The following is an 18,614-nucleotide window of genomic DNA, read 5'->3' as shown; positions in this document are numbered from 1 at the left end:
GCTGGCAGAGCTACAATTGTTGACATCAAATGACTACCTGAGGTCATTTGATTTCAACAAATGGGTTAGTGTACAATTTCCAGACACAAACACAAAAACACATTCCTTTCAGGTGTCTTCACACTGCACCTGCCTGTGTTACAAAGCTATAACATTGATCCACATTCCTCACCCTTTGAATGGTTTACATTAACAATGACAACAAAAGTTCTCACAGACTCAAATCGGCAAAGCAATTCACACATTACCACAGCGTGCTAGCATGCCCACATTATTCCCAGTATCCCCACAAAGAGCACAATGTTTGTTAAAAATGACGGGGAGAAAAAAAACAACCTCTCATGCGTTTTCCTCATTCCAGTCCTCTCAGTGTGGCCTTTTTTGTCTGTGTCTGGCTATGCAGAGTAATGATTAACACACTCGGGCATGGGAAGAGAGTAGCTGCTACAATAAGGGGGATTGTTTTGGTTCACAAATCCACTTTTTCACCTGTGTCAGCTTCCCAAGTTCACCTGGCAGATCCCTGGGAGCCAGCGGCTGGCATTCGGAAGGAATGAAAAAAACTCCCTACTTAATCATTATCATCTGTGGAATCACTCAGAGACTTCTGGCAATGGGCAAACAGATAAACCTAGTAACATGGTTACGTACGTAGCAAAGCGCTTAGTTGAGTATGGAAAGGTTCACATGAGAAAGCTTAAGAGTGAGTGCTGGGGACTTTTGAGCTTTGTGTAAAGTCTCAAAAACACCCACCTGATCAATAGCGATTGACCTGTGAGTAAGTTTACCCTGCAAACAGCTGCCTGTGATGCTCACAAGCTGCTAAAGCAGACAGCACATCAGCTTTGTGTTTTGAGGGTAACTTTGCACCAGATGTAACATTTCTGAAACAAAAAAAAAACAAAAAACATCTGATTGTCTTTCCCAATTCACTTTTCTTCCTTGACCCTGTTGGAAAATGTCATGAGGCTGAAGACAGGTTGTAGGAGAAATGTGTAAGGACTTCACATAAGAAAGCTGTACTGCAACAAGAACCTCACCCTGGCTGCAATGTGTGACCATTATGTTGTTGTTTTGACATGGTGACTTAATAGTCTATCATATTACCTAGTTATTAAGATATTACATTTAACCTAATTATCAGGATTGGCAATTTAAAATAGAAGAAAAACATTTGCCGCTCACCTTCCTGTCTACATATTTATTGTCTTGCTTTGAATGTTGCAGCAACACAGAATTGTGGGACGTAATCACATCCTTTCTTTTATAAAGGATATCTCATATAAAGAATGGTATAGTGTTTCCTATGCTAAAAGCAGCTCTGTTTGGAAATTTCTTAGGCAAAAAGGACTACTCCACTGGACTGTCTGATTGGGTTGCTTTGAGTGTTTCCTTCTTCAGACAATGAACATTTTCCAAACATCACTTTTGACATTAGTTCAGTTTGTACATGTCTCTCTGCTTTGTTCTCTTAACCCAACATGCACATGTAACATGTGCTTTCATCAGAAAACTCCTCTATATAACATTCTACAGAGACAAGAAACAAAAAAAGAGAAAAAAAAGATAAACAATAAAGGGGACAGTGATAGACATACAATCAGCAGTGGTGACAGGTTTGTTACTGTGAATATGACGCTCAATCACACAGACAGGGACTGTTGTTCCAGCTGTATAGGAGAGGAAAGAAAAACAAAAGCCCTGATGTTTGTTTTTTGTATGTGTCTTCAACCAGGTGGATGACCAGATGAAGCTACTGCAGAACTGTTGGAGTGAACTCCTCATCCTCGACCATGTTTTCCGGCAGGTGGTGCACGCCAAGGAAGGCTCCATCCTGCTGGTCACAGGCCAGCAGGTGAGTTGGTGAAAACCCACTGTGAAAACTTTCAGTAACTTCACTTCAACTGTTTAATTTTTTCCTCCAAATCCCTGCCAACCATGCATCACTCACCCTCTGAAACACATTCAAATCCCTTAGAAATAGATTATTGATATAGATTAATATCCCAAAGTTAATCTGTTTTTTCGCAGTACATGAATACTCCAACAGTGAATAAACAAAGCACTCAGATAGGCCTATTGTAGCATTGTGAGTAGGTGGACAGATAATGAATGTGGCTTAATGTGTTATTGTGTTTTACTGGTGTCTTTGAGGAAGTTGGTGGGAGTCAATGCCTGAGGCCCTAACAGAAGTCCTCCATGTTTCAGTCTGCTCTGTGCTGATTTCTGTTTCGACTTTACACACACACACAAAGTACATGGTCAAACAGAACACACAAAAACCCAAAGCATATAACGATGCTCATAATCTCATCCACTCAAAGGCAAAATTTTAAAAAAGAGACCTGTATACATATAAAGGTGAAAAGATTTGTTGTGAATATCCCTCTAACCCATCACATGGCTGTCAGCGAGAGGTCATAAATCATAGATTGTCTTGCCCTCCAAAACCATGCTTTTCAACAAAATGTTTTACAACAACACATATTGGCATAAATATTGGAACAAGATGAGTGCATTTGCCTTGTGTGCTGGAAAGTCATTTCTAATTTCAGGATTCTGAAGACAAGGGCAGGATAGTTTTTTCAGAACTGGGGAGTTACGTCATGTGATAAGTAAGCAGTACTGCATCTAGAGTCAGAAACATGTTGAATGGTACTATGCAGAAGTATTTTAAAACTTTCGTCTAATTCGATGCAAAACAAAAGAGTTAAAGATAAAGAGAACATAAGTAATTAAAAATACATTTATGGAAATTGTTAGAAGGAGGAGAGAACAAAACGGGGGATGGATGGGGTGAATGAGTAGAGAGCTGGTGAACAAGGTGGCGTGTCAAAGAAAAGGCCAAAAAAGGAGAAGACTGCAAAAATACCGGAGAGAAAATAGGAGATGGAAAGGCGAAAGAGGTATTAAAAGAAAAAAAACATTAATTATAAAAGAATAAGTGTTGAGAAGGGATGGGAGAGGAGATTATGAGGTGAAGCGAACGAGGCAGTTTGGAGAGGAGGAGGAGGGAGGGGCTGATAGTCAGGGGAGGTGCAGGTCAGCGGTTTCGTTTGCATACTTTGGTTAATGAACAGCTGGTGTTGCAGAGTATGTGTAAATGTATGTAGCAGTGTGTCTCTGTGTTTGCGTGTGTGCGAGGCTATGAAACAGTTCATTATCTCCTATTATTCTCTGCCTGGCCAGGGGTGACAGCACGGCGATAATACCAGTGATATTTAAACCACAGTAGTAGTATCACCCTAAGCAAATGCAACACAGAGACACAAAGAAGATTTGGGTTAACAAACAGTGAACGTAGGCCACATTAGCCTGTAATATGATGTGTTTGCAAAGCTTTGGAGCTTTTTGAGTCAGGAGTCAGTTGAAGAACATTGTGGAATATCTGATATGACTTTACAAAAGTACTTGAATACTAAAACAAGCTAAAAACTTAAAAATACCCTTTCTTTTTTGTAAGTCTGTGATTTTCTTGAATTTTTTTGAGCAGGAATTGAAGATTGAGGAAATTTGAGGATTGAGATTCAGTACATGAAGGTAAACATATAATATCTTGTTGAGGAAAAACAACATAGGTCTTCTTTATTGGAACTGGGTGTCAAAACATGCATCATGCATGTAAGTCCATGGAATAATTGTGATAGCTCAACATTCTTGGACGGTGTGACAGTACCATAGTCACATAGTCCCGGTAGTAAAAGATAGTGGAATTTATTCATGGTACAGCTAATAATTCAAACATGCAAACATTGTTGGAAACAGTATGTGAATCAAAAACCGAGTTTATAGAACTCTAACAGAATTAGAAGTCAATATTTGCTTTGAGCTCTTTTTTTCTTTAACACAGCCTGTGCCATTTTAAACCATTTTTCTTGTAATTCTTTAAAGCAGTCTTCAGGAATAGTTACCCAGGTTTTCTGAAGTATGTTCCAAAGCTCTTCTTTGGATGTTGGCTGCCTTTCGTTTCATTCTCTGTCAAGATGGTCCCACAATGCTTCAATAACATTGGTTCTGGGCTCTGGGGAGGATTCATCACTCCATAAGACCTGTTGCCACTGATCTTCACTCCAGCTCTTGTGTCATTTGGCATACCTCAGCCTTTTTTTTTTCCTTTCTTCAGAATGGCTTTTTGACAGCCTCCCTTCTGTGGAGAATATTTCTGATGAGGCTTCAGGTAACAGTAGGTGGATCAGCTGAAAGGCCATCTGTCAGGTCCTGTGTCAGGTCTTTGCTGGATCTTTTCCAATTTCTTGAGGACATCACTTCCAGATACTATTCATCTGCTATAGGTTGTTTTTGAAGCCTGCCAATTCCTCTTTTGTCCTCCACTAGTTTCCTCATTCTTTTAGGGCACGCTACACACAATGAGATATGCCAAGTTTTCAGCTAACAGATTGCTGGCAATCATCTTGTTGATGGAATAATACTATTTGATGCCTGTCAAACTGTGATATATTTGTAATTTTATGTCAATAGAATAGATAGATATAAACAAGTTATGTGTTTTGTGACAAGATGCTAATAAAAAAGTTCCAAAATAGAATAGAAAATGGCTTCTTTAGTGAATGTGTGTAGACACATCATTGGTTCAGGTTGAGTTAGGTACCTTTTTATGCTTGAATGATTCACACAGAATTGGCCAAATAATATAACACAAAGATAACTTTGAGAATAGCTTTCGCCTCATGATTTGTTCAGTTTTGCTGAAAAGCATCTTCTTAATGTGCATCAATTATTTTTATTTTGAAGTGTACGGTGTATCACCACAAATATCATCAATTCATTTCAGAACTATTGGCAACAAACATAACCGTTAGTTATTTAAGAGAAAAATGGAGCTTTGTTCATATGGAACATTTGAACAGATGTCTGTTCCCTTTTGCTTTGAAACAAACTGCCTCTTTGCTGTTGCCTGTCATACAATGCTCTCATACAGACATTTGAAAAGAAATCTTTTGAAGCAGCAAATGAACTGTTACAACCTGTCACTTGCCTTTTGCTATTCTTTTTCTCTTGTCCTTATCTTTGTCATTTCTTGCTTGGTAATTCCTATCTGTTCTTATATTTTACTGCCTTCTTTTTACTGCTCTATGTTGTCATGTCACCAACATAAGAGAGAAATGGCCATGAGTGCTTGTTCTTTATCCTGTCATAGGATCAAACACAAAGTGTGACTTGTAAAAATGTATGCAAACATAAAATGACAAAGATTGCACTGATCTCTTGAATGATTAAGCAAGGCCTTGCGGCTTAGCACCCATTATAAATCCTGATGTTTTGAGAGCATAACACTTCTAGTGCGGGCTGCATGAAATTCAAATTAGATATATAAAAGAAAAAGCAGACATTCCTCCAATAGTCACACACTGCTTTGCATTCAAACTTGGCATATTTTCCATCTGCATCTTCAAAACACATCAGAGACCTCTAAGCAGCCAACTAAACTCTCCTTCCATATATTTTGTAATGTTCAACTAGAACCGTTCATCATTTTCATGATAGTTTGAAATTTGAAGGTTTATTCATATATTTACCTTCTATATCCCCCCCAGGAGAGATAATAAAGTAGTATTGATTGATTGATTGATTGATACACAGGTCACCACTGCCAGAGTTAGTGCTAAGTCTGCTATAGTGACATTATAGCATTTTCCCCCTCTCTTTTTACTTAAGGCAAGGAGGTAATAACCCAAGGCATCGCCATCAACAATCCAATCCTTCAATGAACTTATTTCATGCACAGTTGATTTTATGTAAATTGATTGACACCTTGGAAGGGGGGCAGGCAGTGTCTGCTTTTCACAGAGTCATAATTCTTTATGTCTCATAGGGGTTAAGAAGGAAAGAGGGAGGGACAAAGGAGTTGGGACAATGAGTCGCATAGTAAAAGCCTAAGAGGAGGACGAGGCAGAAGATGAAACCTGGTGCATTGTCAACATTTACTTTGCTTTGACCATGCTCTTTTTCAGCCAGATGAAAAAGATGGGAAAAAAGGTTTCGGTCATCCTATTTACACAATAAAAAAAAAACTCCAAACCCCGGGGCTGGTTTTAATTGCAAATGTAAGCTCGCAGGGACTCCCTTCCTCTCTGAGCTTTAGGAACTGCACACGCCAATGTCTACCTTGCCCTGGAAACCCTTGCACAGTCAATTATGGTAATGAATCGTCAATAAATATAAAAATTTAATATGGTCCTGCTTATTCTGAGTGGCAGTTAAGGACTTGCCTCCGAGACAAATGTGCTGCGGCTGCAAATCTAAAGCGCACCTGAAAAGTAGTGTGTATTTATGTATGTTGGAATGGATGACTTGAACCTAAGTAAGAAAGATGTGTTTGAATGATCTATCTATACTTTTTTCTCATATTTATACTACAGTTATATTACAGAAACTGTTCAAGTAGAAAAAAATTCTACAATCTGCTTCCAGTGTCCCATTTCGGACAGGAGTTACTTGTTTTAATCTAGTCATACTTAGCTATCCTATAAGTTGCTACAATATAAATGTTGAATTCTTGAAGTCAGTGTTAATTGGTAGTGTGTGTTGCATTATAGCTATATTTTTCAACAAAAGCTCAGTTTCTACCCAAGTCAGACTCTCATTCGTGTTGCCCATGTCCTAATGCTACTCTCTTCCTGCTTGTTCCAGGTGGACTATGCAATGATTGCTTCACAGGCTGGTGCCACCCTCAACAATCTGTTGAGTCACGCCCAAGAGCTGGTCACCAGACTACGTTCCCTGCAGCTGGACCAGCGGGAATTTGTCTGCCTCAAGTTTCTGGTCCTCTTCAGCCTAGGTGAGTTTCTAAAAATGTGTGTGTTTGGAGGTGGAGGTGGAGGGTAGATCTTTGCTTCTCAATTAGCTCTGGTAAAGTAATATAGGAGTTTTTTCTTGTTTCATCTGCTCTTTTATGGATGGCTTTGATAGCAGTAATATTTTTTCCGACTTCTATGACTGATTTTTCATGAAGGAAGGAAGGAAGGAAGGAAGGAAGGAAGAAAGAAAGGAACAATATGGAAAGTGGATAAGGGAAATAAGAATTGTCTTCCCTCAGTTTAATCAGAACAGCTCTAAGGAAGGATCCACATGGACTTGCAGCTTTAATGCTTGATTGTGAGTGTGCTTGATGTTTGAAAATGTAAGACCAATCAGTCACAAAATTAGTCAAGAAATGAATGGCTTGTGTCTGCACAGTCATTGAAAAAAAGTTAATAAACATTTTATATAAAAAAGATATGGCCTGTGGATAATGGATGAATGTATCTTTATTTTTCATCCTTTTACCTGAAATGTTCATCATAGACAGTTTTGTTCTTTTAAGTTTAGCAATCTCATTAATATAAGTGTATCACCGGCACAGTGGAAATCCCTCACCCCATCTTTGGCTGCATAGCCAACTTTGCGGATCATAATCTACTCTTAAAAGGCGAGGTCAGTATTAACAGTACAAGTAAAAGTATTACTGACATTTAGCATTGTTGGAATGTATCTGTTGCTCTCTTGTGGTGTACACTTCTTGGAGACAGGAGATGAATTTGCATTAGTTCCTGGATCAACAATACCAGAAGCCATCGCTCATAATAAGTGCTGGATGTATGATGAAATTTAACTCAGTATCAATGAGAACTGCTAACAGGGAGTTTGGCTAGAAAAAAGAAAACATATGAAGAAGATGAACAGGGAGATGGGAGAATTTGTTTTGGAGAAGGATGGGAGGTGAGGGTTTTTTTCCCCTCTGTGACTTCGCTTTAGTGTTTTGGAAAGGAAAGAAGGAACTTGGAAGGAAACAGGGTGGAAGGGAGGTGTGAGATGGAGGAGATAGGCAGAGGATGAAGTGGAAGAGCATGGGAATTGGGAATTGGTAGGAGGTACCTGCCTGAAGTATTTGAGATGGACAGGTGGGAGAGAATTGAAGCTAGGAGGAGGGATAGAGCAAGGGATTTGGGGGAAGAAGAATTGAAGGAATAAGTAGCTTAATGAGTTAAGGGACAAAGAAAGGGTTACAATGATGGGATGTGAATGTGTGCGTATGCTTGTATGTGTGTGTCCTTATCCCAAAGCTGCTCTCAGCCGAGGTCAGACATTGCCCGGGGACTGTCATCTCCAACTCTTTCCTAATGAGTCTGCAAAAATGGCCTCCCAGGGAAACACACATACAGTCAACCAAATCCTTTTTAACATCCCACATCACTGAAGCCAATAATTTTGAGGTAGCTTCACTCAGTCTGGCCCATCCATGGCGCTTAAATAAACCGTGGCATATCTATGATGATTATTTTCCTTATCCTTAGCTTCAAGTCCCTTCTCGCAGATAGGTGTAATTCACAAGGGTCCGTTTTTCCCTTCTTCATGTTCTCTGAACATTAAAGGGGGACAAATAAACAGCAGATGCACATACATGTGAGCAGGCAGAATTAATATTTGTGGAAATGGAATCTGTAAGGAAAGCGAGAGGATAAGGGAGATGCAGTAGGACATTGGAGTGTGTATGTCTGTGCATGCTTGTGTTTGTTTTGTCACGTTTTTATATAGAGAAGGGATGTTTCTGGGGCTCAGGGTCTAAATAATTTGGCAGAAGCATCATCCATAATGAAAGGCCCACCTGAGGGATGTGTATCGCCCCCGGCAGTGCCTGTTCTCCGGCATTGCCCTGGCCTCCCGCAAAAGAAGACAGACACAGGCGCCGTACATCTGGCTGAGATGATCAGTGTTAGAGGAGGTGGTGTTGGTGGGGATGAGAGAGGGAGACAGGTTAAAGCAAAGTAAAGCCAGGAGGTTTAGAAGTAGTGTGACTAATATCATATACAGCTGATCAGAGATGTGCATGTGATCGGCTGCAAGAGGCCTGAGATACGTACCTATTTCCTCCAGGGAATGAATGTGCATAATGTGCACAGCAGTTGGAGAGCAGGTGTATATCCATGCATATGTGTGTCTGTGTAGACAGCCAGCTGTGCCCCAAGCAGAACCAGTTAAGAAGGAGAGTAATGAAATGAAGCATGGGAGTAACTATGTACTGATGATTGAACTAAAAGATCAGATGCTGCCTCTTTATTAGCTTAATTTAATCTTTAATGATGGCCACTGTGCTCTCTAATAGATAAACAATGTACTGATACCATGAACCGCTGTTTACTGTACTTTCTTACTATACAGATTATCAACATAAATTAAGTGGGCAACATTAGTTTTTATATGTATATATGTCAGCTAATATATGAAGAGACTCAGCCTTATCAGCCTTATGGAAATCAGGAACATTAAGCTGAAACTTTATTCTCTTGGAGAATACTCATAATTTCTTTATGAGGAGAGCTTTTTTTTAAAAAAATAAACAAAAAAAAAACTGCTTTTGCACTCCTTTCACAATTGCTGTTGCGATTTCTCAAAAAAGATCTAATAAATAGCAATCATTTATCATATTAGCCCAATATAAGAACCGCATCCATCTTGATGATTCTGCTTTTTACAGCTGCAATGCAACAGCAGTACATTTTCTTGTATAGACAGGAGTCTTTTCTTTTGCAGGGGGATCAACTTTTTATTGTAAAAAGTATATTTATAAGGGAAAGCAGTCTCATCATTTCAAGGCAAACCAAAACAAAGAGAAGGAACATATTAATTAATTTTAATCTAAACTTTGTTTAATCATTCCAGCCCCTTTTTGCCCCTTAAGAATTTTTCAAGTTTAAGAAATCAAAGAATATGTTGAAATTTCCCATAATCAAATATATATGTATTTATATATAAGTATATATATATATACACATATTCATAAAAATATCCAGTCTCTGTGAATAAAAAATATTTAAATTTGATGTAAAATGTAATAGAAACAATACATTTAATATTTAATATTACTGCTCCTGTCTGGCAATACAGTTGTATCCTTTATGGTAGTACTAGTACCAGTAATATAAGTAAAGATTTCTCTTTTGAGTCAAGAAAGTACTGTAGTGGTGTTATCTGTATTTCTGTCTTCCTCCCTGCCTCCTTTACTTTCCCTCTGATTTTTTGTTGTTTTGTTTGTGTCATGATTATTTTCTGAGTTCCTCCCTCGATCAGCAGTCCCCCCCTCTCCTTCTTTTTTCTTGTGTGTGGACAATCAGTCACCTCCTCACCCCCCCACCCCTGGCAGAGGAGCTTTTAGTTAAGCCAGTTGTCGATAAAGACAGGGATATAGATGTCAGCCCAGCTGTGAGGAGACACTTGTCGTGATCTGTGCGTGTTTGTTTTCAGAATTAGACATCCTTTCTTTTAATTTATTGCCTTACTTTATCTCATTCTATCTCTCTTTGTACCATGTCACTCTTCCTTGTCTTCAGTGAGGGCTTTTAACCTCTGTCAAGAAGGAAATGATCACTCTGTGATCATTGATCTCTTAAGTGTTTATAGTTCTTAGAGCAATGATTGTACTGTATGTCTTCGCACTGAGCAACACACACTCAAGAGTTTAAGAACAGCCTGGGTCAAAGTTCAGTAAAGGATTACTACAAGTCGTTCAATATCAGGACACTGTTAATAGGCCTTTGATTTCCTTTAAAAGGTTCAAAGGCCTAACAGAAAGAATGACAAGTTGCATGCAGTAGGTGATAGAGCATCACTAGAGGTGAGGAATAGGTCACAAGTCTGAAGTCTGGCCGAGGAAAGTGGATTTAAGATTCTCTTCTTTCATTCTTCAAGGAACTGACACCTAACTTAACTGTTGGCTGTGTTCAATTTTATTTTGTACCATGAAGCTCCAAAGTGTAAAGTTATGGGAATAGAACAGCAAAGTGTCATTCCTAAAAGAAAATGTTATCTGTGTGTGATCTATGCTTCTTTGAATCTCAAAGTGAAAATGCAAGTATTTATCAACCCTCACCAAAAAGCATGCATGACTGCTGAATCACAGAGTTACCATGAAACAGATGTGATGACAGAGGTCAGAGAGTGTTCAGCCAGCAACCAGTTAACCCAGCTTAGTGGGTCAGACCCCATCGGGTGTAATTGGGTGAGACAGGTGCTGCCAGGCCTTGTCAGTGGAGAGGAGAGCCAGAGAACCTGCCAGACCAGCACCGGGTGGTAAATGATCCCAGCGGAAAGAGCGGAAAGGACTTGGCCTTAAAAGCTGTTCTTTTGCAAGAACAAAGCCCATAAAAAGTGTATGCAGTAGAGAAAATTTTAAATTGTGTTCAATTTTTTCACAATGTAGGTTTATCTCATGAGTCTCACGAGTAGTTTTCTTAAGTTAGATTTAAATGTATCCCCTTAGGTTGCTTTAGACGCTTAGTTTTACAAGGAGGTAGGTGAGCTCATTTTTTTCAATTTCTGTTTTTTTCTAAAGGGATACATATGATTTTGCAAATGTGCCAACAGGAAGAAAGTGTGGCTAAGATGACAAAGAGTTGCAGAAGTTCAAGACAGGCTTGTAAAGCCCTCTTGTCTTAGCATTTCATCAAAAAGGGGAAAACATCTCGGTTTCATGTTTCCATTAATGCCGGCTGGAGCTGGATACCAGTTTCAACCCTTTTCTACTGAAGACAAAAGCTAGCTGTTAGTAAGTGTTAGAGTGTATTTTGTACGGTAAGATCAGAAGTGAACAATGCAGTCAAATCATAAAGGAAAAAAAGAAGGGGGAAGATGTGATTCAAGAGCTGCCTCAACATCACCATTAGCTAGCTGTCAAGTGATTAGTCAGTCTCTGAGGTTGGACTTTAAAGACACCCACCTATCAATTCCCTCCCTCCTAACCTCCATCCCTCTTCATCCATCCTGCCCTGCACATTGTCTCTTGTCTTATCGCTCTGCCCTTTCACTCCATTTTTGTCCACATTCATCTTTGTACACCTTGATCTATCACAGCTCTATCACCACCTCCACTCGTCCTCATTCATCTTGACCCTCCGTTCATCGTTTTTCCTCATACCTCAACTGTTCCTCCTCACACCTTGACCTAAAATGTCCTCCCAACAATCCCTGAAACTTGTGTTGAAACTTAGAATGAGCTTAACTAATTGGTTGGAGCTATTTCTCCATACTCATTGAATAGATCTTGGGAAAAGCTATGATTATGCTTATATGATAATTGACAGAAGTTAGTGCCTTAAACAAGTTTTATTTTATGGAAATCTAAATCAAGTCACCACAACATTTTGGAGACTTTCCCATCATTTTTCATTTCTTTAATTCTCCTTTTCATAAAGAAAAAAGCTCCCTACACCTTGATCCCAGCAATATGTCACATTTATCATTACTATGATGTGATTTTAGCACTGCGAGGTCAGACACCAATCTGTTGACAACACTAACACAGCAAACCTAATTAATCTGGATGAAACAGATTCTTTTTCTTCTCTTCTCTTTCTTTTTTTCTGTCTTTCTTTCACCAAGTTACGAAAAAATGTAATTCCCAGGCAGGTACACCCTAATTAAGAAAGACCTGAGGCTGCTCACAATCAATGCCCTGATCCCTGGCTAGTGAACATGCACACACTCATGAACCACCAATAAGCCTGGCAAATATTCATTTCCTGAAAAGAACTAAATCATTTAGAATGCGGTTGGGGATTGAGGTAATGTTGGTTCAATACTGATGCTCACAGAGACCAATGTATGGGTCAAATAATGGAGCATATAACCTGTATTTAATTAAGTTGTAACATTTGACAATTTAATAGGGACACAGCAACATAATAAGGATTTTTTTTTCTTTGTGTGAGCCAAGCTTTTGGCTGGGATGCAAGTCAACAAAATGGAGTCTCATGTGCACCTTTGACCCAATCAATACACAAATGAAGAATAGTGAATGTGTGTGTGAGTTGTTAGTCGCTGGTCTGTGGGAAACCTTGACCTTACATGAAATGTGACAGCCTTGCATTGCTCCAAAAAGGGACAAGAAAATCTCAAGAAAAGCAAGCAAAGTGTGTGTTTTTCAGAAAACAGCTAAAAACGATAGAAAAAAATGTAGTTTAATCTGTTTAACCTTCACTGTAGGTACAGATAACAGCCATAAAACTAATACGCAAATTAATTGCATAAAAAAGAAAGCACAGGTATAAAAAGAAAAAAATAGCACAACATTTCTCAAGGCTTTTGTTTTGAGAAATATTTGATTATTATACAATTTAGTTCTTTATGTACAATGTGTTTACTATGTGGAAGCGATAAATATTTGTTCACTCAGAGGACTTGCATTCCAAGTATAGTATTAGACTATAAACTCTTAACACTGAAGAATGGAGTTATTTTCAGTCTGACATGACTTGTAAGAACTTGAAGATGTTGCACATCTGTGCTGTATTTTTGCTTTCAGTATAAGTCTCTAACTAGGACTTTATTATATGTCAAATAGCATTTCAAATATCAGTAGTTTGTGAGGCAACCCTTAAGTATCCTTTGATTTCCTTTCAATATAAAGGTTGTGTTATAAGCCAAAGATTCTTTTCCAAAAACCAAACCAAATAGTTAGGTTTCTAAACCTGTTCAGAGTTGCATAGAAGTAGAAGTTGCATATTCTTTGAATATAATTATTGGCCTGCATGAACCACCGCCATATGGGCACGTTTTGTGGAGTTTGACAGTCTCTGTATACCAGATGTGTAAGACATACAGCGCAAATCATGTTTCACGATGTGTGCGTATAGACACAGAGCCACAAATTGGAGTGAGTGGATTGGTACAATGACCGCTTTAATGAAAAACACTGAAGGAGTGATTGCAAGAACCTCAGACTGTAAACTTGTGTATAAGGTTCATAAAATGTAATCCATGCACCAAATGGCTGCTTCTAGTGCTTTTTCTGTTTTGAAACTCACTGAAGTACTGAGCAAACACATGCTGATTAAAAAAGATTGGATCCTCATCTATCTTTCAAACAAATCTTTTTTACCCTCCATCTGTTTACTTCATGTATCATTCTGATGCAGGAAACAAACACTCAAAAAAAAAAAAAAAAGTTGTTCAAACTTCAATCCTGATGGAGCCAAATCCAGCTGATCATGTGTGAGTGTCCCAACTTCTCTTTCATTTTCTTTCATCTCATCAGGAGTAGGTGGTAGTGTGCCCTGAAGTAATGAACCTAATCCGCCTGTCTGTTTTCTGTCAAATTTAGCTAAAGAAATCTAACATGGTGAGCAGTCAGCTCCTGATGCAGACAGTCACTTTGTTGGGAATTCCACATAATGAAGCTGTCGAAAAAAGGCTTTCAGACTTTATCAAGCTATAAAAGCTCCAGGTCTACAGCCTGCCACTATTACCTGGCAATACTCCGGGATGTCATCATTAAGCAGCAGTTGCAGTGAGTTCTGATGGTGGAAAAAGCATATTGATGATCGCTACCTACTGCTTCTCACTCCCCCTTTTAGTGTTAGTCTCACGTCTCGCTTGCATGCATTCTGATTTTTAATAGATTTTGTCTTTCACCAGATTATCATCAAATGATCCACATAATTTATATGTTATGCTGCTTTTCCTTAACACTATCATCATTATCATTTTGGTGGGCAGTTGTCTATGGTGGTTAGTGCCGTGTCACATGATAGGAACTGTGACTAATGAATATGAATGTGCATACTCCATGACAATTTATACCTTTTTTAACTGCAACCATGCATTTTTGAACATCTGAACCCAACCATGTATTTTATAGAGAAAAAAAAGCAATCTCCAGCTTAAAGGCTAAGAGATGAAGTTAAACTAAAAATAGAATAGGTCAAGGGGCGTATAACACCACCTACCGTCACTAACAATGCATTTTTGTTTTACTGAAGAGTGACAACTATTAACATCATTACATCATCATATTGCAACAAGAATTAAAACATCATCAGGAGCAAAACAGAATTGGTATCACAGAAAAGAACAGAGGAAGGAAAACATGGTTCTTATACTTTCGTATATCCCAATGTTAAGTCTCTATGTCTGAAATCTTTTGGTAAAGTTTTGAGCTTAATGAGAGCATCTCCATAATCCTTATTATTTCAGCCCCATGTAACTATTGTGACATTCTGTGCTGCTGGACATGTCCTTTTTTAAGTAGACCGTGAATAGACACATTTAAAGAAACCTATATCTGTTGTCCAGACACAAAAAGAAACCTAGTGTCCAGAGGAAAGATTGCTGTCCCATGAAGAGTTATATTTTTGGCGGACCCCATGGGGCACGTGAATATGCAGGCAAATAAACCCTATCACTAAATTTATAATCATGAGTGCAACTGTATTTGGTTTGTAAAAATGGTGTCCATGAAGGTTGGGGTCTCATTGTAAAAAGGAAATATATTTTAGTCTTAACAGTGACTGTCTTCTGAATATATTTAGAAAAATGAGCAGCGCACAAGTAAAATAAATCTAAAGCAGTGATTTCAATACAACTGAGTGCTTCTGCAGGGCAATAATTTTACTTTTCTCACCATTTACTTGCAAGATAATCTCTTTGTGAAATTCAACACCAAGTTAGAGTCATAACATGTGCAGCCCAGCCTTCAGTTCTGACTGAATATGATGACTGCTGCGTGCTGGCAGCAGGTTTTAATACACTTTAACTCACTGCTCTGCTGAAGCAGTGCAGGATATATCCCCTAAACTTCCCCTTCATCAATACACTCATTAACTCCACTGCCAGTGAGCACAAATAGACAAATGCTCATGTGAAAGTTTGGTTTGTTTTTTTTCAAACCCTTGTCAACCCCTTTTCCTTCTGCTCCTCTCTCCACTCCCATGTGGGATGATTTAAAGGCAGGGTAGCTATGGAGAAACTGTTGCCCTCCATCTCTCCCTCCTCCCTTCCACTCATTCTCGCTCTCCCTTGGTCTTATTACAGGCTGTCAGTTTATTATAAAACATTAGGAAAGCAGAGGGACACTTGCAGTTACTGTCCTATCGATCGGCAAGGATAGATTCTGTGATTTAGAGTCAGCCTCCGCTCACGACCTCCACGTTCTCGGTCTCCTATTAAGGCCCCAGCGCTTTGCTTTGGCTATTGATGTCTCAACATTAACAGTTACAAGCTGCTACAGAAAATCAATGTTCAACTTTTATTACCAGCTGCATAACGCAGAGGACCTCCCACCAGCTGGTACTTAGCAGTCAAAAGGAGGCACCAATGGTTTGTCTTGTACATCAGGTGTTTTCTAAGAGTTTCTGAAGTGTCACCAACCTAGCATTTGTGGGCTTTCCCGAGCCAGCTGAGGACTTTAAGTATATAATATGGAAAGATATAAGATATCGAACAAATTAGCACCTTAGAAATTTGGGTCTCTGAGTCAAAACAGAGACTTAAAATGAGAACATACAGACTAGAGTGTCTGTAATCCTAAATTTGCAACAATTGCACCTTTTTCTAATCTCTCTGAACACTATTTCTAGTTCTCTGACACAAAAACTCGCAAGTGCATTACACCACCAAAATGTCATCAAGTTAAAATATCTATCGATCTCCTCAACCACAACCACCAACCAGCCATCCATCCATCATAAACATGAACCTGGATGTGTGTGTTGTAACAGAGAATTTAAACCCAGGTAGGGTGGATCCAGAGCAGCTCAGGCCTCTCAAACATTTATGAGGGGCTACCGAGCAGCAGTAAGGCAACCCTTCTGGGACAAACAGCCCCCGGTTCTGTACTCTCAGTCCCGATCAATGGAACTCAAGTTCATTACACACACTTTTCAGTCGAACGGCGGCAACTGATTTTTTTTTCCCCCTCTTCTGATAGCTGGGGCTGTATTACACTTGCTTGTTTACGTGAATGCGTGTATAAGAGAAGACGGTGAAAAGAAGCGTGTACTGATGTGCATTTGTATGTGTCCGTGAGTTCATGTGTGTACATGAGCAGGAGATGGTCCCAGTGGGCAGAGCTTGAGGTTATCATTATGTACATGCTGGTCTACTGCAATGCTAATACTAATGCATTCTCAGTGGCTCTGGTCCCAACGCTGTGCTTGCAGAGCTGCTGCTCCTCTCCAATTAAAGACTGAGGCATGTCTGTTTGGGGTAAGGAGGACAGGCCTAGGTTATCAGGGGCCCTGCAGAGAATAGGCTCACATTAGTCAAGGAAAACACATTCAGATAACAAATTGTGCATACATTTGTGCAACCTCAGAAAACCCCACTCTTGATTACACTGATTTCTTTACAAAATATTATGCAGTTTTTGTCTGTGTAGTTTAATCACTTATTTATAGGACTTTATAGGAAACATCGTTGTTTCACTCATAAGTAGTTATACAACAGCTGTGATTTGAAAACCATGTATGAGGAACATTACATACAAGCAACAGCAGAGACTTAAAAAAAAACATATGGAGCTCTCCACACCACCCTTTCATGGTTACAGTTGTACTCTACAGTATAAATGTAAGTGAGTATATGCTCTAGACTAGAGTATGGTTCTGTGGCCCCGCATTCTTCCTGCATACTGCCGGTCAAATGTTCACTGAAAAATAAAGCAATCAGTTGGACCCCTGCTTTACACAGCAGCCTTGTCAATCATTTGTGAAGCTGTAAAAGCCCTTCACTCAGTCTCAGTAGGAGCTACAGTATTACTGCAGCAACTGACATTTCAAACAAATCTTTATGGTGAGACATTTATGACTGCTGCAGCTAACAATATGTCATTAGTGTTACTCATTGGAAGATCATTACTTTACACAAAACGTGAAAGACAGACTCAGGCTTTTAAGGATTAAGTAAGATTAAAAGCCCATGGGTTACTGACTGAGACTCATCACTTTGTAGTTTAGAAATGTTGAAACTAGTTTATGGTTAACTTAAATTAATCAATCTGTTAATGACTTCTGGCTGACTTTAATGTTGCAAGTGTGCAACTTGCGGGTTGAAAAAATGCTGACTGGACTGGAAGTAAAAATAATCCTCTGCATCAATCTACCAGTCTGATATTACAAATGGAGCTCACTGGAATGACAGCACTGCCTGGTATGTGGATTGTCAGTCATTGTGTCCCTGTGTGATTATGTATAGTGCAGAGGCATGTGCTCAAACTATGGAAAGCTATCTGGTGGTCAGGTGGCTGCTATAAGATTATACACCCTTTGCTCTTTGAGCTCCTGTGTGTATGCATGTGTGCCTTCGGACAATGTGGTTACAAGATACCTCTGGCAGGGCAAAAAACAGCAGAGCTTTAAGGTGATGAGTGTGTGCATGCTGTGGTGTGTGTGTGTGTGTGTGTGAAACCAGAGACAGTGATTAAATGTTTGAAAGCACAGATGATCCAACAGTTGCTGCCTCTTGTTCTCCCACCCTTTCTCTCTGTCTCTCTCCCCCACCCACCTGTGACCCTCCTCCCTCACTCCTGAACTACCACAGCTCCTTTCTTGTCTCTTCATTCTTGTCCTGAAGGATATTTTAAGTAACAAAGCTCTGTGAGTCCGCTGTGTTAAACACAAGAGCCAAACACTGAGAGAAGTCATTCCTTGCCTTTCTTTAAAACAAGGAAAAAATGACAAGGAGGAGAGCAATGAAAGCATTGGTCATTCAACCCTCCTGTCACACACATAAGAACCCATGGTTCACACATACATGTCATCACAAAATAATGCTACACAACATAAAAGATGATCGCTGGGCAATGCTAGACATTTGTTATGTCAACTCTTGGCCTGTGCAAACTG

At 39.3% G+C, this 18,614-nt stretch overlaps 1 protein-coding gene across 2 annotated transcripts in view; it reads left to right on the top strand.

Annotated features, from left to right (window-relative positions):
* The window catches only part of nr5a2 (nuclear receptor subfamily 5, group A, member 2), a 220,539-nt gene that overhangs the window by 36,036 nt on the left and 165,889 nt on the right, over positions 1-18,614 (top strand). For both annotated transcript variants that reach the window (XR_011916931.1, XM_072389335.1), the window contains exons 5-6: positions 1,736-1,855; positions 6,652-6,799. Coding sequence is in view for 1 of the 2 variants with exons in the window: in XM_072389335.1 (XP_072245436.1) it covers positions 1,736-1,855; positions 6,652-6,799 (268 nt within the window). In the remaining variant the exon portion in view is untranslated. The remainder of the gene's footprint in view (positions 1-1,735; positions 1,856-6,651; positions 6,800-18,614) is intronic.

This window comes from Leuresthes tenuis, unplaced genomic scaffold, assembly GCF_036924035.1.
Source record: "Leuresthes tenuis unplaced genomic scaffold, fLeuTen1.0.hap1 SCAF_7, whole genome shotgun sequence".
NCBI lineage: Eukaryota > Metazoa > Chordata > Actinopteri > Atheriniformes > Atherinopsidae > Leuresthes > Leuresthes tenuis.
This window is presented reverse-complemented; position numbering and strand designations above follow the sequence as displayed.